The sequence below is a fragment of the Petromyzon marinus genome, chromosome 10 (genome assembly GCF_048934315.1).
Source record: "Petromyzon marinus isolate PM22_M1 ecotype Great Lakes invasive population chromosome 10, UKy_Petmar_22M1.pri1.0, whole genome shotgun sequence".
Classification (NCBI taxonomy): domain Eukaryota; kingdom Metazoa; phylum Chordata; class Hyperoartia; order Petromyzontiformes; family Petromyzontidae; genus Petromyzon; species Petromyzon marinus.
Genome location: NC_133676.1, coordinates 10,815,062 through 10,839,360, shown reverse-complemented (window position 1 = coordinate 10,839,360; position 24,299 = coordinate 10,815,062). Strand labels below are relative to the sequence as shown.

The 24,299-nt window shown below is 52.3% G+C and overlaps 1 protein-coding gene across 6 annotated transcripts in view; it reads left to right on the top strand.

The window, feature by feature from the left end:
- Positions 1–24,299, top strand: part of LOC116940922 (uncharacterized) — a 67,050-nt gene that overhangs the window by 26,686 nt on the left and 16,065 nt on the right. For 3 of the 6 annotated variants that reach the window (XM_032951306.2, XM_032951305.2, XM_032951308.2), the window contains 7 exons: positions 490–626; positions 14,979–15,136; positions 15,653–15,742; positions 19,525–20,526; positions 22,165–22,254; positions 22,564–22,821; positions 23,170–23,334. In XM_032951306.2, coding sequence (XP_032807197.2) covers positions 490–626; positions 14,979–15,136; positions 15,653–15,742; positions 19,525–20,526; positions 22,165–22,254; positions 22,564–22,821; positions 23,170–23,334 — 1,900 coding nt within the window. The remainder of the gene's footprint in view (positions 1–489; positions 627–14,978; positions 15,137–15,652; positions 15,743–19,524; positions 20,527–22,164; positions 22,255–22,563; positions 22,822–23,169; positions 23,335–24,299) is intronic. The other 3 variants (XR_004402619.2, XR_004402618.2, XM_032951307.2) reach the window with 3 other exon arrangements.

Sequence of the window (24,299 nt, the reverse complement as noted above, 5' to 3'; positions counted from 1 at the left end):
CGTGTCGAGAAAGAGACAAAGACTATGCAAATGGGAGGGTGGCGGAGATGCCACCGGTGCAGGGCAGAGGGAGAGTGATGGTGAGAGGAAAGGACTCGGTGGAGCGAGATGCGAGGACCGTGTACGTGACGTGAGAAGAGAAAGCAAATCTTGAGCGGCTGACCTCGGGCAATGATGGGACATCTGGCTTAGAAGAAGGAGTCGTACGTGTCTCCGTTTGTTTGTCGCGCTTCTGTCCGTATATGCACACGGCAGCTCCTATTGCACAGCATTAGAGATCGTGCGTCTTGACGGACAGAAGCGGCGCGCCCGGTCGAAGACCTCCGGCTTTGGGGAGTGCCTGCCGGGCGTCCACCCGTGGCGTCCACCCCGCGGTGTTGCCCGAGCGGAGTCGCCCCCGTGTTACTCACTCACCCACTCGCCTGCCTCTCCCCCCCCCTACTCCCATCAACACCTCCCCCACCCACCCACCCACCCCTTACCGTGCAGGCGCGTGGAGTCGCTCGCGCTGCGCTGGTTCTACGACGGCGCGCGCGCTCGTTTCGGCGGCTGCGGTGGCGCCGAGGTGGCATGCGTGGTGCGGGCACGGCTGCGCCCCGCCTGGGAGGGCGGCTCCCACCTGGCAGGTACGCGGCGCTGGCTCGTGACGCGGGGTGCGGCGGCGGAACTTCAGTTTTCAGTTTTTTTTTTGGTATAGCCCTGTGAGCCATTCGGCTCTTGAACTGCATACGCGGGGTCGGGAGGGGGATGCGTTGGTGGGTTACGAGGAACACGGCACGGTGGGCTCGCACGTGGTGGAACGATAGAACGCGGGGTGGTGGTGGAACGTCGTTCGTCAGTGTAGCGTTTTACTTGGTCGAACGTGAACCGCAGGGGAACAAGATACAAGGTGGAATGTAGAACACAGGGGAACGCGGCACAGAGTACTTGGTGGGGGTATGGAGCACAGGGTAAATATGGTACAAGGCGGAACATGGGAAAACAGGGGAATAATGTACATGGTGGTGCTTGACATTCTGTGTGCAGTGGAATTTGACGGGGAGTTCTCACGGAGTAATTTCCGGGTCGCTGGTAGTTGACTGGAGTAGGTGGCAGGTGATGAGTTGCCAGGCCATCATATTGAGAGGTATACTCGATGTGGGGTGCCGGGTGCGGAAATGTTTTTCCTAGGGTCCCGCCACGGACACACCCAGCTGAGATTACACCCTCCTGCAAGTGGACACGTGGGGTACGCAGGGGAACACAGTTTTTTTGGGGAGAACAAGGTGTATCTGTGAGGAAGAAATGAACTGGCAGCTATTGGCTAAAGTGATGGGGAGACTCTGATCAGAGTTATGTTTGGTGATAAGAGTTTAATTGTAGCCGTTGATTGAATTTGGTGCTTTATTATTTACCGCGTTCATAAATATTAACTGATACTTTGACTGGGACATAAATATTAATTGCTATACTTTATTATTTACGATGCACGTCAGCGTTAACCGGGGAAACTTGCTTCTTTATGATGGGATCCCATTCGCGAAGGAGCAGTTGGTGTGTCACTCTTGAGCAGCGTTTAAGGTTTATTTTGGTTTTTTGTTGTTTTGCCGCTGACAGACAGGGATATAACGAAGCGTGGACAGGTCCCTCTCCACGCTCTGCTCTTTTAGCAGAGGTCCCGAGCCAAGACAGTGGCTGCCTTGTTGTGACAATAGTGATGTCGCAATTAGTGTGATTTTCATTTTGCGATCCCAAACCTTTAGGGGTCACCGCAAAGAGTATTTCTATTTGCTTACGTTGTCTCTATGTTGCGCTTATATAATTTGTTTTGCGTTGTTTGTCGGATGTCATTTGCTGACCCACCCCAGCTGGACATCTGTGGAAAAAGAGCTTCATCGCTCATCAGATTCCTCCAGGATAAATAAAGATTCTGATTTTGTTGTACGTGGGACAGTGTATCCATCCGGCCGTGTGATTTCGGGGACACGTTTTAGTTTTTTGTTACAATCGTAATAACAACGCACATATTTCGCGAATTGTACTCAATGTTCCAGAACTCAAGAGTGTGCAGAGCCAAAGCTCGAAGTCCCTCTTATACCAGCCCACACTTGCTGCTATTGGCATTTGAAATGCATTGCTATGGAAGGATACTGCATCTAAACTGGACCCAAAGGGTGACAAACGTATAAGTCAGACAAAGGTTGCACGGAGAAGAAGACAACCTGATGATGCAGGCAGTTATGAGAAGGAAACTGGCACTATTGGGACACACGTGTAGGATGGAGAACAACAACAGGACAATTACAAGTGTCGACATCATTAGACCTCCTTTGCCAGTACCAAAATGTAATAATAGGGTTTTTCCCCTTTTTTTTCTGGCAACAAAACTGAAACCTTTTTACAAAGATTCATGTATGCATTAACCACAATACCTGCAGTCAAAATGCAAACAATAAACATATTATGATATTATATGCATTGTCCTTGAAACTGATTGGTCCACACCAAGGGACGGCTTTCTTTGTCCCTTGGTGTGGACCAATCAGTTACAAGGACAATGCATATATTATCATAGTATGTTTTTTGTTTTCATTTTGACTGCAGGTATTGTGGTTAATGCAGACATTAATACTTGTAAAAAAGGTTTCAGCTTTGTTGCCAGAAAAAAGGGGAAAAACCCTATTATTAATTACAAGTGTGTTCTTCAGAAAAATGGAAGTAACCGGAAAAAGAGGAAGAGCCAACAGAGAAAGGCTTGACGACGACATCACAAGAGATTGGTGCCAGAGAGACGTGGGCCACGACTTGAGATTGGTGCCAGAGAGACGTGGGCCACGACTTGAGGTTGGTGCCAGAGAGACGTGGGCCACGACTTGAGATTGGTGCCAGAGAGACGTAGGGCACGACTTGAGATTGGTGCCAGAGTTTCAAGGACAATGCATATATTATCATAGTATGTTTTTTTGTTTTCATTTTGATGCAAGTATTGTGGTTAATGCAGACATGAATTCTCGTAAAAAGGTTTCAGTTTTGTTGCCAGAAAAAAAGGGGGAAAAACCCTATTATTATTAATTACAAGTGTGTTCTTCAGATAAATGGAAGTAACCGGAAAAAGAGGAAGAGCCAACAGAGAATGGCTTGACGACGACATCACAAGAGATTAGTGCCAGAGAGACGTGGGCCACGACTTGAGATTGGTGCCAGAGAGACGTGGGCGAAGACTTGAGCATGTTGGTGCCAGAGAGATGTGGGGCACGACTTGAGATTGGTGCCAGAGAGACGTGGGCCACGACTTGAGATTGGTGCCAGAGAGACGTGGGCCACGACTTGAGGTTGGTGCCAGAGAGACGTGGGCCACGACTTGAGGTTGGTGCCACAGAGACGTGGGCCACGACTTGAGATTGGTGCCAGAGAGACGTGGGCCATGACTTGAGATTGGTGCCAGAGAGACGTGGGCCTCGACTTGAGATTGGTGCCAGAGAGACGTGGGCCACGACTTGAGGTTGGTGCCAGAGAGACGTGGGCCACGACTTGAGCATGTTGGCACAAGACAGAGGAAAGTGGAAACAAATTACGAAATGTGCAGTGCACACCTCCGGGGGCTATCTGCCCATGGATCGTGATGATGATGATGATGACTTGCTGATGATGATGGCAACGTAGAGATCAGGAGTAAAACGGCACAAGTCCATCGTCAACTATCGTAATCACAGGCGCCTGCGTAACTCGCCAAGGCACAACAAAACGATGCCCGTCAAACGGGCAGCCGCCGCCGCTGCCCTCCGCCGCTGCCCTGCCGTCTCGCCGAGACTGCCGTCGTCCGCCTGTCGACGGCGGCTGTGATTTTGCGCGAGATCTTTATCTCGCGGGATTACAGCGGCGTCCCCATGGCAACCGGATGGGGGCAGGCGGGCAGGGGTGTGTGTGTATGGGGCTGGGAATTTGAACACTGGCGTTTAGTGCATCATCGTTGGCGGGGCGCGCGAGAGACGCGCTCGCGGTTTAGGCTGAAACGATCCCCGGGTGGCGAAGGGCGAGCCGAATTTACGACGTTCCAAGCGGCAGTTGTCGAGTGATGGGGTCCTCCTTGCTGACGACGCGCATTAGCGACGCGTGGCGCGAGAGCATGAACACGCGTGGCGCGCCAGCATGAACACGCGTGGCGCGCGAGCATGAACACGCGTGGCGAGCATGAACACGCGTGGGGACGCCGCGGCGCGTCGCACGCACGCGGGGCGATGAAGCTGCTGCCCGAGAGTTTCAATCTTTGCCGTTCGCGCCGGTTACGTAAGCCCCCCCTCCTTCCGCCGCGCCTTTGGTCGGACAGGGAGGTGCATATAGGCGAGGCAGTACAACAAATATGTTACTGGCATCTGCGCAGAGTTGGGATCATTCTTCCGATGTGCGTATATGTTGTTTTTTTTCTTTCTCTGCGCTCTTCACGTGTTCCTGACACGTTTCATAGAACCAGTGAGATGTTGGTACAATATCTCCATAAGGACCCTCCTGAAAAACAATATATTTTTCAAATCTTATCACTTGCCGTGTACTTGTTAGGCATGTAACTATGCACCGATTCAGCAAATGCAATCTTCGATCATCACGTTCGTGATACGTGCAAAGAATTGTGCACATGAGAATTGTATTATTGACAATCCATGCAAATTTATAGGCAAATGGACATGGATCGGTGGTGCAGCTGGTTAGCTGACTGCACAATGAACCAGCCAATCTAAGCGTGCTGCCCAGCCATAGCTAACATGAGTGACGAGCGATGTCAGAGCCAGATCTGTGGCGAATGTTTGAACTGATCTTTGGTCTCCCCCAAGTCAAATTCGCCTTGTGTAAATGGCAGCACTGGGGAGATAAATTATCGTTACATCGCAAGGCCATGAGAGATGGCAATGGCTTAGGCAGTATTTCATCCAGCAGTGGATTGGTCATGGCTGTCTTGCATATTCAGTTCTTTGTGTTCTGCATTTTTTTTTCCAATAGTCTGAAAGTAATATTTCACATACAATTTGCATGTAAATTGTATGAATCGTAAACAACTGATTCTTACACGTGCAATCCAACTCTTGTGTAACAAGCGTACGAAATTCTAGTTATAATTTATCTTTGATTGTTTGTCCCAGCCTAATTAGTATAAAACCTACTTTTATTTATACGTTCAAGTGGAGTAATCTATCTTCCAATTGAAAATTAAATAGTTTACAAAACTATCGCTGAATACGTTCTGTAAAATAATGTTGCCAGTCCAGGAGAAATTACACGTTGACCCACCCACCATCATCATCGTCAGCCATGGTCAATCTACTGCTGGATAAAGGCCTCCTTCAGCCGATCCAGCGATGGTAACAATCCACCCAGCGCCTGCACTGATTCCATGGCTCCGTCTCCCGGTGGACCTCTTCTCGGACGCGTGACGTTCAACCCGACGGGAATGAAAAGTCAACATTTTAAACGTGTCGCTATAATAGATGAGATGAGGGGTCATCGGCGGTGACGGACACGGCTCCGAGGTCCGTGTAATCCGCGCGCTCACGAGCCGAGCGGAGCCTTCACTCACTTTTATATCACACCTGCCGACAGCCGAGATGTCAGGGTTGGATAAATTCATTTAATTTATTTTCTTACATTCGGCGAAAAACACCGCCCCAAAAAGCAAGACTATACTCTTGTGCTCATGTGAGCCGCTAAGCCACTTCAATTTCATCATCATCATTATTATCTTATTCATCAGCCATGATCTATCTACTGCAGGATGAAAGCCCCCTACAAGCAGTTTATCGTCTCTCTCCCCCGGAGAGACAGTGACTGCGGCGCAACAATCTATGTATGTAGCTCCTGCACATGAGCTTATTATTTCAATCACTCCATCTCTGCGGTGGACGTCGCCTTGGGCGTGTTGCCTCCTTTGGCTGCACCTCCATCCTTAGTCTCAACCACTGGCCAGTTTTCACCGCATCATGACATGCTCTCAGGTGGTCGGTGCCTGCTCCCTATGGCATACGAGAGGGCCACGGTGTTGAGAATACGATTTGTGGGCAACTGCAGTGCAGCTCTCCCACGCGTTTTCGGGTTGTACTGCGTTTTGCTCGGCACGACGCAGCATGTGCTGGGAACTCCTGCAGGAGCTGCTGGTGCTGCTGGTGCTGTTGTTGCTGGTGTTTCCGGTTCTTAACGTTGATTGGTTCAGCTCCCTGACACTGGCCAAGGAGCAACATCATTGGAGGAATACAAGTTGAGAAATCTACTCCTCGTTTATGGAACAAGGCGCAATTCGCAAGGCTTAAGTTGTTTGCAAGGTTAACTCGGTGGTAATTTATCTGAAAATTCCACAAAGACAAGCATATGCCGATTCGTTTTTTCCCCCTTTTGTCAGTGGCAGGCTAAACCGGACTTATTACGGAGGTCACAGCGATGAATAGAGATTTAGCCCTCATTAAAAAAAAACTCCCAGAGGGCATTTGCGCTGTGGCTTTTTCTGGCATTGGCACTCGCGCGACAGCCGTCCCGTTCATCTGTCGATTAAAACCACTCACTCAATTACTCGTTCGTTCGTTCCGCGCGCGTTTTTACGACGACGAACCTCGGGCGCTATCACGCACTGCGATTCCACGCGACGACGAGCAGGAGGAGACATCCCCCCACCCCCGCCAGCCTCACCCCCAACCCTTCCCGCGCTACGCGAACGGCTGCACTTGTGGCTGCTTCCCGGAAAATGAAAGACGCGTTTACTAGCAGATGAGAGAGCGATTGTGTGCAGGTGGCATCTGACACTTTCATTACTCCACGCACGGCGTGGGATTATAATGGCTTCGTTTGGGGCTGGGGCGGGGGGGACTTTGGCTCGGCTGTGGTGGCATTGTGAGGGGCGCAAGCGCTGGCGGTGACGCACGCGCACGCACGCGCGTACGCACACGCGCTCGCGCGCACCGGCAGACGTACACGCATGCGCATTCGTGGCCAGGCGTACACGCGGACAAGGGGGCCGAATATTTGTTCCTGAATACATCCACCGGGTTCGTAGTGCGCCATCCAATCCGCCGCCACTCCCACACGGAAACGCACCCACCCACGCACGTACTCACGCACGCATATACGCATACAAACGTGAACTAAAAGCCAAAACGATCCCCTCGTATATTTTTATGGCGGTGAGCGCCGTTGCAGCTGTGAACACACTGTGCGTTAAAATCCGGGAACCTGAGTTCGGTTCCCGACCGCGGCTCAAACCAATTGTGAGTGATGTCTCAACGTGTCCTGGGCACCTCCCTTGACCAACACACTCACTGACCAGCGTCGTAAAGTATTGTCAAACATCCCCAACGGCTGGCGCAGCATGGGTAGGATTTCATCCGACATCCTGACATATGGTTGTAACTTATTATTATTATCATTGAAATATTTGCAGAATGTTTGGCCACTTTTAATAGAAAGCACCGATTTAGGCTGGTGTGGCATAGGAATGAGGGTTCGTGGCCAGCACCACATCCAAGCCACCTTTGCCTCCCCGCTGCTGATGTTTCAACCACCCCACCAATCACTTTACTCATTTAAGGCTGAGTCGACCTCGAGAAGGCCCACAGTATGTTCCAACACCACTCGCCAATGACGTTGTGCACGACTGGGAGTTGTTACGAGGCCGCTGGGTTTAGATCGCGGAGAGCTGATCACTCATTCGCACGTATACGCGCGTACGTGCTTATACGCATGTATGTGCGTGCACTTGCACACTCAGATTTTATTGTCCCGGGACATTGAGTTTGCGATGATTTTCAGTGGCAATGTGCCCACGATAAGCAGCTTTTAGAGCAGAATGAAAGAGGTTTTGACTTTTCCCTCCGCTACGTTATTATTTCCTGTGACCCAAGTCACTCGCAAAGGAACCAATCTGGTCAGATCTCGCAAGCTAAGCTGGTTCTAGCCTGTTGGACAGTCCTCGAATGGACGACCGCCATGCGTAGAACGGCTGCTATAGGGCGCTGTTTGGTGCGACGTTATCAGCAGAGGGCAGCGCTGCTAAATCCATCGTTGCGCTGTACTATGCTGCGACACCTATGCCGCCTGCCATCAACCAAACGGCATTGAGCGGCGTGGTGATGCACGACCGAATCAAATGGCCCCCACGATACGCACACAGTGCGTGTGGTGGGGGCCCTTCACCCAGCAGGGCCAGCATCGTGGAAACCACGAGCAACAACGCACACGAAGCAGCGGCCTCGTGTTGCGTATGCTCACTCCCGTGGGGGTTGGCACATCGGGATGCGGAGGAGAGGAATAACCGGAGGGAATTGTAAACAACAACAGCGGCGGCACCGCTGTCTGCCTGGAGCTTCGTTCAGCCCCATCGGGCTGCAGAGCCCGGCGATGCTCGCGGAGGCTGAAAGGATTTTGAACGGGAATCGATTTCGTTCGCAGTGGAAAGTTTCCTGCCGCCCTCTCCCGCCGCCGGTGATGAATGGCACCGAGGCGTGACGCGGCGCGCTCGGTGGCGACAGGAGGAGAAGGCTCAGCAGCGAAACGGCGCCTTCGGCAGTGTCCCGCCGCCGAACGCCGAGGGGACGCGGCGGGAAGCTGAACGTGTCAGGTGAACGTGTCCGAATAGATCGGGGGGGGAGAGGGGGGGTGGTGGGTGGAAGAATCCCAGCAGAGGAGTGGTGGGTGGAGGAATCACAGCAGGTGGTGGTGGGTGGAGGAATCGTAGCAGGTGCGTGGAGGAATCGCAGCAGGTGGGTGGTGGGTGGAGGAATCGTAGCAGGTGGGTGGAGGAATCGCAGCAGGTGGTGGTGGGTGGAGGAATCGTAGCAGGTGGGTGGAGGAATCGCAGCAGGTGGGTGGTGGGTGGAGGATTTGCAGCAGGGGGTGGTGGGTGGAGGAATCGCAGCAGGTGGTGGTGGGTGGAGGAATCGTAGCAGGTGGGTGGAGGAATCGCAGCAGGTGGGTGGTGGGTGGAGGATTTGCAGCAGGGGGTGGTGGGTGGAGGAATCGCAGCAGGTGGTGGTGGGTGGAGGAATCGTAGCAGGTGGATGGAGGAATCGCAGCAGGGGGTGGTGGGTGGAGGAATCGCGGCAGGGGGTGGTGGATGGAGGAATCACAGCAGGGGGTGGTGGGTGGAGGAATCGCAGCAGGGGGTGGTGGGTGGAGGAATCGCGGCAGGGGGTGGTGGGTGGAGGAATCGCAGCAGGGGGTGGTGGGTGGAGGAATCGCAGCAGGGGTGGTGGGTGGAAGAATCGCAGCAGTTGGTAGTGGATGGAGGAATCGCAGCAGGTGGGTGGAGGAATCACAGCAGGGGGTGGTGGGTGGAGGAATCGCAGCAGGTAGGTGGAGGAATCGCAGCAGGTGGGTGGAGGAATCGCAGCGGGGGGAGGTGGGTTGAGGAATCGCCGTGGGGTGGAGGCTCAAGGGCCGGCCTGTATTGCCGGCCGCTGGTTTGTGTTGTTGCGTTGGAGGGCAGGGGGGGTAGAGGGGGGGGGTTACGGATGGCCAAGCTTACGATTGTGTAAATGATTCTGGCCCGTTTCCGCTCCATGCTAAGGCGCGGTGCACGATTGTTGCATCTCAGATAGCTACGGCGTAAGGGAAGCTTTTATCTAGCATTGGGTTGATCGTGGCTGTTGATGGTGATGATGCTAAAATGCGGTCCTATAAGGTTGTGGGAGGACGGAGGTGATTCTGTGTCCATTGGCTCAATCTCTCAAGCGTTAGATCGGATCATCTCTCATGGATGAGCGACGAGCGTTGGCGTGTTGACCAGTGGTGTTTAAAAAAATATTTATCGAGACGTCGCGTAGTACAGGCGATGCGTTCGGTCAGCCAGAGGCGTCGCAGCGTTCAGATGATGGGCAGGACGGCGGGGGTCATAGAGGTCATAGAAGCAGATACAGAGAGAGAGAGAGACGTGGAGAGTGTGGTGTCACGGAGAGAGAGAGGCACACACACAAGGGCAACATGAAGAGACAGCCACATATCACAGAGAGATGCATAAAGAGACAAATAAATAGATACACGTAGGGAGAGAAAGACAAATATAGGGAGATGGGAATAGATACAGAGCTCGGAGAGAGGCACACAAAGACGGACACAGAAGGCGAGAGAGACAACCCCATAATCGTGACACACACATAGACAAGTTTAGATGCATGGAAATTAGTTGAGGGTGAAGCTGTGGTTAGCACATTGTCCTATGGACCTGTCAAAGAGTTTTATTCTCGACCATGGCTAACATCAGTGGCATTTGGTATTTGAACCGGTCTTGGGTCCTCTGCTTCATTGTGGAAGAGGCCTTCAGGTTTGACCAACAATTTGGAGATTATAATTTATTTTTAAAAAAAGTAGAGGCCCTCCTTTTCCGGAGCACCAATGCACCGCAGCCCGCTGAGCCGCGCCCAATTAAAGGGATTTCTTCACCCATTCGCGCAATCCGCAGCTCCCCAGAGGGCATCTTTGTGGACCCGCGTGGACCCGCGTCAGGCCCTGCGTCTGGCCTCGGCGCACCCGTAGCACGCCCGGGCTGTTGATTACGAGAGGGAGCGAGCGAGCGAGCAACGCGTGGGTTGTGAGCGTCGCCGTCGCCGTCACCCCAATGCAATTCTTCCCTTTGAAGGAATCTAGCCATGAGCCAGAACTTGATGAAAGTGTTAAATCCACACACGGGAACAGGGCGATGGTGGGGGGTGGAGCGAGCATGAGTGAGCGTGCTGTGGCAGCAGGAAATTAATTTTCGGGCTTCAATATTTCAGCTCGGAAGGACACCGTGATTGTATTTGAGTCCACATGCTGCAATGTCGAGAATTGTGTGTAAATGCGGGCCAACCGCGTCCTTTTAGCAAAGCCTTTTCCTCGTGGTTTTTTTATCCCTTCGTGCAATTTTCTTTCCCGGCGTGCGAGATTGGCGTCACGTCCTATGAGACGAAGAATCCATTCGGAAATCTCAGCAGCGTAGTGGGACCCCGCTTGACTTTCAACGGCTGGGCGAGGCCGAGACTTTCACGGAGCCTATGAAAAGCCCCCCACACGTGCTTACTCCCGCACGCTCACTCTGCTGTGAAACTGGTGTTTGTCGTTGTGTGATAGTCGAACCGATAATTTTAATTCTCATAGCTGGAAGGTAGCCAAGCTAAGTGACAAACAAAACCTGCATTTGATTTCGCTGTGCAGTCGTTCGTGACTGAGCCGGCAAGCATCGCCTGATTTAATCGCAGCGAGGCCGAAACCTAGATTTGAACCCGGGTCCTCAACGGTTCTGGGTCTGCTTCGCTTTGACTTCTTAGCCACCCAGCCATCTCCGCCTTGATCAATAACTTCCCCAATTAATGAACACACACACAGAACAACTACAACAAAACATTTTGATTTAAAGCTTTCGTGGCTGCAGGGATACATATTCTTGGTTCTTTCAGTAAAGTCACGTAGAAGGGAAACAATAAAATAATAAAAATATAAAACAATCTAATTCTCACGACGTTTGGACTGCAACACAAGCAATCATCATCAGGTGTGATAACCACAGCCAGAAAAACCACAGCAAGAAAATTTTAAATTGTATTGCTGTGGTTTTCACACCTGATGATGATTGCTTGTGTTGCAGTCGAAACGTCGTGAGAATTTTATTGTTTTATATTTGTATTATTTTATTGTTTCCCTTCTACGTGACTTTACCGAAAGCACCAAGAAAATACAACAAAACCCTCAACCTATTTGTTAATGCCACTGCCGAAATAATGGTGGCATCCGCACGCCGCCGGTGTTGTGACTTCCGGAGTGTGAGTGCCCAAGTCTTTACGTCTTTGGCGATTTCTGTGGCTCTAGAGCCCCCTAGCAGCGCCGTGACAACATTGACAATGTCACAATTCAGACTCGGTGGTATGAGACCATATAGCGTCTCCTTTCTCCCAACCCCCCCCTCCAGCAATTAAATAAATTACCACAATTCGGAGTCGTGGGCCCATTCAAGATTGATTGCTTATTTTGTCCCTTTTTTTCCAGCCTCATTTTGTACTATCGATTTTATTTCGCCCTATTTGTACATCTTGCCCCTGTATCCTAATGTAAGCATAGCGTGCATGCTCAACGTCGCTTAAATTATAAGCGATCTAATTCTTGGACGCACGATCGGCGTTGTGCAGCGCGCATAACAATCACGGTAGTAGTCGCAGGGGTAGATGGCTTATTAGTATTCATCATGCGCAAAGGTCACCACCAAGCGCAATGCAGAGCAGATCAACAAAACAAAACTACGGATAACAATACCAATGCCGTTCAATAGACTGCCCCTTGCAAAATAGGCCTGGGTTTGAGAGCGATTAGAACGGGTGACCGTAACGGCCCCGCTTCATGGAATCGACGCACCACGGCTACGCATCTCAGCAACACGGCCGGCTCCCTCTCCGGCGAGACAACAGCAGCGCTCGTGGATTAGGCCCCCGTCAGGCGCGATGCCGTCAGGTTAATTTAATGTTTTTCATAATTTCTGCAAGGCCACTCGCGCAAATGTAATTTGACGCGCGTGACGAGAACGAGCTTGGCCAATGATGGTCACCAGTGGTGGTGGGGGGGCATTGCGTCCGTTTAACGCTCGCGACGCCGTCTCTTAAAAGCACGCGCCCGATCGTGCATTGTCTTTGTGCTGTTCGCCTTTTTGGCGTCCTCTGGTCTAACACCGTTTGAGACTAGGCTCTAAAGAAAGCTGTCTCTGGTGTGGACCAATCAGTTTAAAAGACAATGCACATACTACCAGAGCATGTTTTTCATGTTCACCACGAGTACGAGTGGTTGATGCAGATGGGATTCCGTGCATAAGGTTTCTGTTCGGTGTTTTAACATCTTAACACAAACTGTTTCATTGCCAGAACGGGTAAAACCAATTCTTATATGTGGCTGGTGAGTGTTGGTGCTTCGTGTAAGCTGGTCTTTACATACACCCCGTGAGCATTTTCCTTCCACGCTACTCCATTGGCTTGCGGTGAAAATTTGCCGGATATGGCCTTGAATCGTTGCAAACGCTTGCCGTGACGACCCAGACGATGGCGCGCCATGAAAAACGACGCTCGTACGCTGCGTGTGTTGGCTCTAGGGACGGTTGCCGGAGCTGTGCAAAAGGAATTTGGCCAAACATCCAAATGCAGGACCCGCATGCAAATCGTTCTTGAGTTTCAGCGAGGATTTTCTGTCTAAAATAACGATATAATTGTTTTAATTCTGGATTGACTCAGGTCTTAATACATCCAGTGAAGTATAACAAAAAAAATCGGTGATGATGATGCTGACAATGATGAACTAATTTAATGAAGTAATATATTTAATGCATGAAAGTGGGTGGGGTAGTGGTTTGCGCTTTGCACTTTGAACCCAGCGACCTGAATTCGATTCCCAGCTCCAATTAACACGAGTGGCGAGTGATATGTGAGCCAACCAGCACTGACCAGCATGGGGAAGAATGTTCAGAACCTCCCGCCTCCCCCGGGGGACTTTATCATCCAGCAATGAATTGAGAAATTTGCTGCAAATGATTGTATTTTATGACCTACATGGCAGTGTACATTTTAAGATAATTGTGTGTATTGTTATTCTATCATTTGTCATGATCACTGCTCGACGCTGAACCATTACCAGCGCGCCATTCCAATTCAGGCACGATCGCTGTGGATTAGGTGACAACAGGGCAGGCTCGACCGCGCAACCTGAATAAAAAAAATGCGCGCTCAATTTTAGTGCAATCCTGGGAAATTAATTCGGAGGAGTGAGACGTTTATCTGGGCATGTGGCTGGATAACAGAAAGCGAAAGAAATCGGCACGGGGACCCAGGTCGGGGTCCATACGGCTGCCGTTTCCGAGATGTCTTCGGCAAAAAGTGCGCGTGTTAGTGGACGGGCAGGCGCCCACGTGTCCTGGGGAACGAGAGCAGATGGACGTCTCCTCCTCTTGCTTGGAGCTGGAGGCAGGTGCTTGACGGCACACCGGCCCGGGGTCCCGTGACAGCGATGGGAGTCAGCCAGGCAGCAGGGCCGCCACCAGTGTGGACTACACTCGCTGGCTCGCTGGCTCGCTCCCTGCTCACATTGGCAGCTGATGGCAAAATTGAATGGCGTTTGGGTAGCCGAAAGTGCAGCGTAAAGACGATGGCGTTTGTGAGAAGCGTGGGAGAAGTGCCGGGGAGGTGCGTGCTTTTAATTGCACTGAGGCAGGCAAGTGGTGCACGTAGATCGGGGATTGATTGCAAATCATGAACATCAGATTGACCGCGCATGAAATGTTAGTGGGATTGGGATGTGCACGCCGCGGCTAGAAGGCACGACGAGACTGGTGACGGAATAGAAGCCAAAGGAGGAACGCACCCGAGCGGATGAGACAACTCGCTGAGATGGAGATCTTTACATCAGCTCAGGTGCACACGAGTGAGACAGATCGGAGCATCGCGGGGCTGTCAGTGATGGGGACAGGGAGGCCTTCATCCAGCAATGGGTAGATCGTGGCGGATCGTGGTGGAAACCAGTGGTGGACAAACAGTGTAGAATGCCATGAGCACGTGATGTGGCTTTTAACGTTGAGGCCCCTATACCGGCGTTGCACATTTGAGTACACTTTCTGATTCATTCTGGTGCATAGACAATTATCGTTCAAAATCAGCAATGGAAATTCTACAATGACCCATTGCATCGATTCATCCATAAACATTGATTCCAACACTTATGATGCACGCATAGATTCTTACGGGTAAAGAATCGATGTCAAATTATCAAATGATGCGTCGGTACAAGCGTATCTCCACTTGCAGTTTTTCCCCCCACCACCGGGCCCGTAGCTATCACCATTGCTATGTATTCAACAGCTTGTAGACAGATCCGCTACGTGCCACCGAATTTTCTCTCTCTACGACACAATTTCACGCTCGAGTCTCTCGGGCGGGGGCGGGCGGGTGGTGGCGATGGTGGGGGGGGGGGGGGGAGTCTCTCGCTTGTCCCTCTCTCGTGCCGCCCGGCTTCTGTCCCCGCAGACTCGCTGATGGCTGAGGTGAGCGCTGCCGCGTGGCGCGCCGCCAGCGACGCCGTGCGCGAGGTCGTCTCCTCGCGGGCCGAGCGCCGGGGACGCCGCTCCGCGGGGACGCTCGCCGCCGGCGACGGCCCCACGACGCCGTCGCTCGCGCGCCAAAAGGTCAACGGCTCGCGCGGGCCTACCGCTGGATTGACCTTGCCGCTGGCGGCGGTATGTCGCGGCCAGAGTCGTTAGTCGAGAGCGACGACTCGTGGATTTTTAGTCGAGCCCTCGCCTCTGGTTTTTTTGTGGTGCGTCCTCGCGGTTCAGTTCACCTAAAGCGGCCTAAAATGTGCGTCGAAACTAAACACGATTTTATTACCGGGCAAAGCTGTATAGCTCTTTTTCAGAAGTGACCTGGCCACCAATGATCGCCCAATGCAGTGGCTTATCACGTGGAAATGTATAGCAGGCAGATACTCTAAACGCACGTTTCTAAATGTGGAAGGGGAAAAAAAATGCACACGACCAAGGGGAGAGAGACACGCAAACTCTCCAAAATATACAGCAGGCGTCAGGGTCGGGACCAAACCCACGACCTCCTGCATACCAGGCGAGGGAGATAACATCCCGCCACCGCGGTGCGCCCCGCTCAAAGCCGCGTCGCTCCCCCGGCTGCGTTTGTCTCTCCCACAGGGAGGGGTGGAGGAGGAGCGGCAGCTGGACATCCTTCGCGGAAGCGGAGCCGTCCTCGTGAGCGAACTCACCGCCAGCATCACCAGCAAGGTAGCACGCTCAGCGGCCGGTTGCTCGCCGCTTGCTGCATAGCTTGGCGGTGCGAGGCCCCACGGCCGCCCTGGTCAATGCTGCGGGTGCATTTAAAAAAATGTCCTCCTGGAGTCCAAAGAGCTCTAAAGCTCTTTTTCACAGATGTCAAGTCCGGACATGAATAAATTTTTCAAAGTTGTCCGGTAGAACATTTGAGAAAAAAGAGCTTCATAGTTCATTGGATTCCTCCAGTATGAATAAATATTCTGATTCTGACATTCTCCGCGCCGTTACGTTGTTTTAAAGAGGGCAGGCCGTGTGTGTTGGCATCGCGGTCGAGCGTTGTGAAGGTTTCCAGCAGGATGTTACAGCGTTCAGAGAACGCAGCAATCATCGCCCTCTACTGTCCTCAAGAGCGACTGCTCCGTCTCGTCGGTGATGCGTTCAGTCAGCAAGCTGCAGGCCACGACTCTTCCGTTTGCTGTTTCTTCCCTCGCGCTGCTCGACTTTGGAACTACCTCCCATCGTATATTTTCCAAAGTTCTTATATTAACCGTACCGAGTTCAACCAAACACATTAACGCTTGTCTATTACAACTTTAAAAGTGCTGTTTATTTCTTTGACCTTTGCGGGTCTTGCTCAGCAACCTTGAGAAGAAGAAAAAAAATGTGAAATCGAATTCCTGTTGCATACGTATTTACGAGCGGTTTGATGATCTCCCCTGTAACAGACGGACGGGCAGAGAGATGGACAGGGCTAACGCATTAACGTCTTCAACCTTAGATTTGAAAGCGTTACAGATGGCATTTATATTGTTTCGTTTGGCCGTGGCCATGAGTCTTGGCAGCTTCAATGTAGCTGCAGGGTTTTACTGTTTGAGCCCATAACCCTTTTAAGAGCGATTTAAAATAATTCCTCTTCGAGTTAAAGTCCTCTTATCACACGCTATGGCAATTTGTTTTGTACTTTTTGTATTATAAACCCGGCGACCTGCGTTCGATTCCCGGCCATGGCTTAAGGATTGAGAAGACGACTTCTTTATGTTTACCAATCATCAGGCACGTGCAGAAGAAGACGTGTTTGTGTTTACCAATCATCAGGCACGTGCAGAAGACGACTTCACAATCCTGGCTAATCGCCTGAAAAAGCTGGTTGTTGTAATCGCCAGAGAAACGTCGTACTCAAACCGGATGTGCTGAAGTAGTAACTAATTGGCACGTTTTGTTCTACGTGCCAAACCTTACTAATTGGCTGTGGCGGGTGGTGGCGGGTTTGCGGCACATTTACGTTCACGCAATATCTAGCTCAAAAAAAACGACACCTTTGTAGTGATTGTCCCAAACGATCCCTGGGACAGAGTCATCTCAAGAAGGCCGGAGCAAACACTCCACGTTCTGATTGGTCGGGGGGGGTGGTGGGGGGCAAGAGGATCGGCTGGATCCGTGCCGTGGATTAAAAATACATTTCCTTGTGGACAAAGAAAAGGGCCAAGAATCTTTCACCCTTGATTGTGGACGTTCAGCTTGTGGTGCTGGAACGCGATGCGTCCAGCAGAGGGCGCCCCATCGCACGGCTGTAACAGAGCGGGGATCCCCACGGAGCGCCGGGCTGCTCAGGGCTGCGATCGTCGCCGCCACGGACGCGAGCGACACGATCGCGATGCAGTCGCGGTTGCGTTCAACGATGCCCACCCCCCCGTAATTGTAATGCAGCGTCTCCCTCGTCATTCGCCGAGGGATTTACGTTCCGGAGACGCTCGTGAATAGCACATTTCTCGGATAATGATATTGACCTACGGAAACCTATGTTAAAAAAAATATTTACCTTGAATGAGTACGTAAATAAGCAATCACAATTACGGATAGCAAGTTCGTGAATATCGAGGTAATACTACCATTGATCCCATGTCTGTTTGTGAGTCACCAGGGTGCATCTAGCCGAGCTGAGCCAAGCTATAGTCAGTTTGCACTGCACTAGCCTACGTGATGTAACAATACGTGTCGATTCAAATTTAGTCATTCACTGTGTATATGTACGTGGGTGCTTGATCCACGTTAATCGGCACCCCCATGTCACGTGGGATGTGTTCATGTTCATCAATCATCAGACAAGTGCAGAGTGTAACAACTTAATTTTTATTTTGCACGGCCCTTTTCGATCCACTGCTGGATGAGGGCCTCCCCATGCCATGTATCTGTCGTGGGGCTTGTTGACCATACTTCACCATGTTGGGGTGGCGGTTGGTGGAGAAAATCGTGGACTGATTCAGATATTACTCGCCGCTGATGTCAGCCGTGGCCGGAGAAATTCACTCCACTTTGCAGGGTTGCGGGAATAGTGCGCTAACCATTGTACAAATTGCAAGTTGGTCGGCGTTGTCAGAATCAGAATATCTCTTTTACACTGGAGGAATCCGATGAGCTATCACGCTCTTTTTCACAGATGTCCAGTAGTGCGTAATTGGTGAACTCGGAGAGACGTGCCGTGGTGAGTCGGGAAGAACCGAACTTTGACAAATCCTGACTTAAGGACTCAGGTCAGGCAGTTTAATGAGCATAGCCGTTGGTCCCATCATATCAGTGACCCGCAGGAGAGACATTTTATTGGTGCAGCATTTGAAGTTTTGACCCCAGCAATCGAGCAACTCGGCCACTGTGACACTCAAACACATGGGTCAGACTGTTAAGCCTTTAACGAGCTTCATTTGCGAATTGCTCTGCCTCCGTGCACTCGGCGAATTAAGGGCATTGCCTTGGTCTGCGTCTGATGATTCAGTCACTCATTACCGTTCACGTTCACGCCCACGTGGACCATGCAACCGTGACCCCAGCCGTTAATAGACGGCTACGCCGTCGCTTATGGTAAAGCTCAAATGACTGCGTTGGTGAAATTCGTAGACCAAATCACACCTCATCACTCTCATCAGCATCACCATGGTCTTATACACTGCTGGGCGAAGGTCTCCCCAAGCCGTCGCTTTCACTCACGATGCTGCGATGTAACAATCTGCCCAGCACCCGCACACTCCATCTCCTCCGCTGACGTGCTGTCGGGCGCGTTAGGTCCTTCAGCTGCCACTCTTGCCACCAGTGTCGACCATTGGCCGCATTCCCTTCTCATGACGTGTCCTCCCCCAGCCCACTAGTTTTGTCTTTACAGTCAGTTCGATGTCTTCAATCTCCATCTATTCCTTGATCCACGTGTTCATCTTTCTGTCTGTCAGCGTGATTTCAAGTAATACATCTCTCCATTGTTTGTCAGTGCACTTTTGGACTTGGCACTGATTTAAAACGCTCTTAAACAGCTCTTCCTTACAGTGACATGAACCTCTGATTAGCACGTTTGGCTATGTACGGTGTGAAATGCATTCAATATACATATCCTAATTTGAGAAATGGGCTAACAGAGCAAGCTAAATTGTACAAGTGAGATAAACGGTACAAAAATTAAGCAAACAAATTATTAAATTAAATCATGATTCTGGACCTTGATTCTGAATCATTATAATTGATCAAATCACCCGGCCTGGGTGGTGGAGGGATGGTGAATCATTGCATACCTAACAGTTACACCCTGCATTGGCCATGTTACCCGTGACGTCAAGCGTCGCTCGCTCGCTCACAAGCATCTTAGTCAAGCTGAGAATCGCTTTCCCTCCCTCCCTCCCTCCCTCCCTCCCTCCCTCCCTCCCTCCCTCCCTCCCTCCCTCCCTCCCCTCCCCTCCCCTCCCCTCCCCTCCCCTCCCCTCCCCTCCCCTCCCCTCCCCTCCCCTCCCCTCCCCTCCTTTCCCCTCCCTCAGCTATTGAACGGTGACGCCTCATTTCCCGGTCACGGTGGGGTCCTCCACATGCCGAGTAACGATGGCGGTGACGGTGACCCCATCACATCCCCGGACACGGACAGCCCCCGCCGCTCCGCGCCCGCACGGCGGCGCGACCGTGCATCCATCGCACCAACCCACACCTCCGAGCTCCTTCCGGGCCCCGCCACATCCGCTCACACCTGCGGGAACGTCGAGAACGCCGGGAACGTCGAGAACGCCGGGAGCGACGGGAACGCCGGGGGTGTGGGACGTCCCGTGACCGCAGCCGGCAATGATGCCAACGGCGAGGACGTCCCCCGCTGCTCCGACACGCCGGGCGAGGAGACGGACGAACCGCGCGGTCCCGGAGGCGTAGGGGTCTGTCGGGATGCTAGCCGCTCTTCCTCAACCGCCGACGGCCCCCTGGCCGATCCAAGCATCTCCCCCGGCACCACCGTGGACCCATCGCCGGCGGTGCCACCGCCCGACGCCGGACCTTCGCCGGTTGCCGCCGCGGGAGGGGAAACGATCGGCGTGCGAGATTCTTCGTATGAGCAGCCGGCGTCAGTCGGGCGGAGGGCAGGCGGGGACCCGGGGGAAGAGTCGCCGTGGGGCCACCGCAGCGGCGACTACTCCGTCGACGACGATGCCGTTCGTGCGACGCTGGGCCTTGGCCACCGTGGAAGAAGTCGGCGGCCGCGCGCAGACGCGGGTCCGACCGGGGCCGAGAGGCTTCCGCGGGCGAGCGACGGCCCCGGCGAATCGCTCGTGCCCGAGGGCGGCGGCGAATCGCGCTCCCCCGAACGCGGCCGCGAAGGTCGCGGCAGCCCAGCGGGGTGCGACGCCGGAGAAGCGGCGGGGGTTGGCGACGGGCCACCGACGGCCGCGGAGCGCGGGCCGAGGAGGACTTTGCATGAGGGCCCAGCGCGGGTGCTTGGGGAGGGCTCGGCGGCCGAGGGTGCCTATGGTGCCGAGGGCAGCCCGGGGTGCTTGGATCAGGTACAGCTGCTTGTCGTAGGGGGACTCCGGCCCCTGTGGTGTGAGTGGACTGTGGAGTTCCTGTGGATTTTTGCGGTTTAACACCCGCCCCTCAATACAGCACCACCCATTTAAGGCTCAAATTTCCCCCTGCAAAATATAGCACGGATTTTTCTTCATTCTAGAAAATTGTTCTTGACCCACAACTTTTCAAATCTTTTGAATATGTATTTTTTAGAAAACATAAAGATGATTACGGTTGAAATGTTGGTGAGGATTTTTTGACCCAAGTCAAAGGTCATAAATTCTACATGGCTCTCATCACTCCCACAGGGTCCATGGTTTTTTGTGGTAATGATGAGCTGATACGTGTCTATCTACGATGGAAATTGCTTTTTAGTGTTATCGCTGACTGACTCCCTCACAGGTAGTGAAAATAAATGTCTTATGTGATAAAAAAAACACTGCAGGTCCCACACAACCTCACTCTTCTCATTTGCAATGAAATTGTCATAGCAAGATTTCAGTAAGTTGAAAATAAATGACTGCAACGCACTGAAATGACTTGCGTTCGCTTACCATTGTTTACCGTGGCAAATAGAGACTGAACAGAGGCTATATATGTTTTGCTTTTTATAAGCTTTTACGTATAGAGAATTGAGACGGCCACATAAAGCAGTTTTTTGCATGTGAGACCTGGGAAAATTTTAGAATAATGAGTGTCAAACAAGACTGTGAGCAAGTTTGAAAAAAGCCTAAAAGACCCATGCATTCAAAAACCCCAACAACGTGCTGAATCGTGCGATTTGTGTCGTTAAATCTGTTCTCAATAAACTCCTCTGTCACGTCACACCATCGTGGCTTATTCTCCCATGGACCTCACATTTTTTTTCCCCAAACGTCTCTTGAGCTTTCATTCCTCTGCTCCATTCTATCCCTGTGTCTAACGTTGCTGCCACTCTTGTCACCTGGTTTTATTTTTTCATTTTGTTATTTCAAATGTTTTTTCCCCGAACGTTGCCACCGTGTCTCCACCCTCCCACTCCCCCACCCCATTGCCACCACTGTTACCATTGACATCAATGCCACCACTGCCACCATTGCTACCATTGCCACCATTGCCACCATTGCTACCATTGCCACCACTGTCACCATTGACATCAATGCCACCACTGCCACCATTGCCACCATTGCCACCACTGCCACCACTGTCACCATTAACATCACTGCCACCACTGCCACCACTGTAACCACTGCCACCACTGTCACCATTGCTACCACTGTCACCACTGCCACCATTGACATCACTGTCACCACTGCCACCATTGACATCACTGCCACCACTGCCACCACTGCCACCACTGCCACCATTGACATCACTGCCACCACTGTCACCATTGACATCACTGCCACCACTGCCACCATTGACATCACTGTCACCACTGCCACCACTGTCACCATTGACATCACTGCCACCACTGCCACCACTGCCACCACTGTCACCATTGACATCACTGTCACCATTGACATCACTGCCACCACTGCCACCACTGTCACCATTGACATCACTGCCACCATTCCCACCACTGCCACCACTGCCACCATCGCCACCATCGCCACGTGTCGGCGCTCTCCTCTGTTCTGCGAGCACGCCTGCAGCTGGCGGCGCTGTCCAGTCGCCTGGCGGTGCTAGAGAGCAGCCTGTGCCGCCTGGAGAGTGGACTAGCGCCGTCCCACACGTGGGCTCAGGTACGGAGCACGGGCGAGGTGCCGTCAGGTGCCGTGGTGGCACACGGCACGACAATTCAGACGAAATGTTGAAGAATCCGTTGATCACGGGGTGCTCGAGCAGTGTGTGTAACGGACTTGATCACAACTTGACCACTCCGCTCTCTGTTTCTGTCATCCACTTTCTCCATTCATCACTCTCTTTGCTCTCCCCATCTTCCACCCTGCTACTTCCTGTTTTTTCTCCACTCTACTCTCTTCGCTGTCTCTCGACTCTCTCCATCATTTACCCTCTGCACCCTCTCCATCCTCCGCTCCCTCCGCTGTCAGCGTGGGGTGAGGTCCGTGTCGTCTCCAGAGCTGGGCCAGCGTCACGGGGACACGCCGCGCCCTCTGCGATGGGGCACGGTGCTGAGACACGGGCAGCGGCAGGAGAGGATGTCCACTGGGATCCTCGCCGAGGAGGAGGAGGCGGACGAAGAGGAGGAGGACCAGGGAAAGGATGAGACAGCTGCTGATTCGGACTCTACCACCGTCGCCACAGATGAGGGTGATGCAGAGGAGGAGGTCGAGGTGGAGATGCGGAAGGTGTGGCACTCAGCACTCTCGGCTCATTGATGTTGATAATCTGCATCGGAATCCTGGAAATATTTCGTAGACGATCTTAGCCTGGGGGTTGCAGGGGGGGAAATCAAAACGTGTCTTGCAGCTACAGAAATGGCAACGATTTAAAAATGATGTTCGATTCTGAATGGCTTGGGTTGGCCCTATGCGACCCCACCCCACCCCCGACAATGCTTCGCGGTGGCAGGCTTGAGTTTGTTTCCTCTCCGCTCCTCTTCCTCTCTCTCTCTTTCTCCTTCCCTCCCAATGTCTCCGTTCCCCTCCGCGCGTGACGCTGTGGCCCTGCCGCTGTGGTGACCTGCTTCCGCTTAGAGGTACACGGCTGCCTCCCTGCGCAGCCTCACGACCCACGCGCTGCGCCTCATCGCCGACGCCCAGCGGCTGCTGTCCCGGCCGGGCGCCGGCGATGGCGGCCCCGCGCCGTCGCGACGCGTGGCCAGGGCGCTCGACCAGCGGCTGTCCGAGCTGGAGGAGAACGTAAGGGCCGTTGATCGTCGCGGTCATCCATCCTTGTCGTCGTCGATCATCGTGATGATGTTCATGCTGAAAAATTACTCGATTGGGATTCCACATGGCAACATCACCGTCTTCTGCAAAAAAACATTTTTGTTTATGGCAGAACGCTACTGAAAAAGAGAATTGGGAATCAATGAGGATTTTCTGGGCAAGCACGCTGAACGATGATTAAAATCTTATAATTAAAATATTATAATGCACAATATTATAAGAAAATGCCTACGTGTTATTAAAATGTTAAAGGTAAAGATGCAGCCCTGCAAGTACGTGCTAATGCCACAGCTGGCATAATGACATCCGCCAGACGATATTCGTGGCCTCTTCTTACTCAATGGACGGACGTTTTGGAAGTGGTGGTATTACCCACACTTTACCCCACGAGTTGATCTGCCGATAGACTGGGTGGTGAACCCATTCGCATTTGCTGGGTTGAGAGATGAGGGATTTAAGAAGCTTGGGCCATTGTTTCTACCGCCAAGCCTGGAGGTCGAACCGGCGACCGCCGGATGGCAAGTCCAGTGTAACAACCGTAACCACGTGGCAGCATCGTCTTTACATGTATTATTAAGGCATTGAATGTACATATCGTGTGCGATTCAGATATATTTTTCTTGATGCGTACATTTCCAGCAAGCAGGCTGATATCTACGCTTGGTACGGGGGTCTCGTCGTCCCTGGAAGGGCTCGTGTTACACGATCTTCCCCGATAGCGGTGTTTAGAGGCCGTGCCGCTGTGTGGGTCAAACACGATACGACACGGCCGAGTGGCGGTTATCTAACGTGTCCGAATACGGCCGTGTCAAAGGACCCGTGATCTTGCGACGATGCCGTACGGAAAGAGACACGCATGTAATTACATGGTCGGAGCACGGCTCGTCGTATATACCGTAGATATATGAAAAAACACAAAACATCGAGCGTTATGT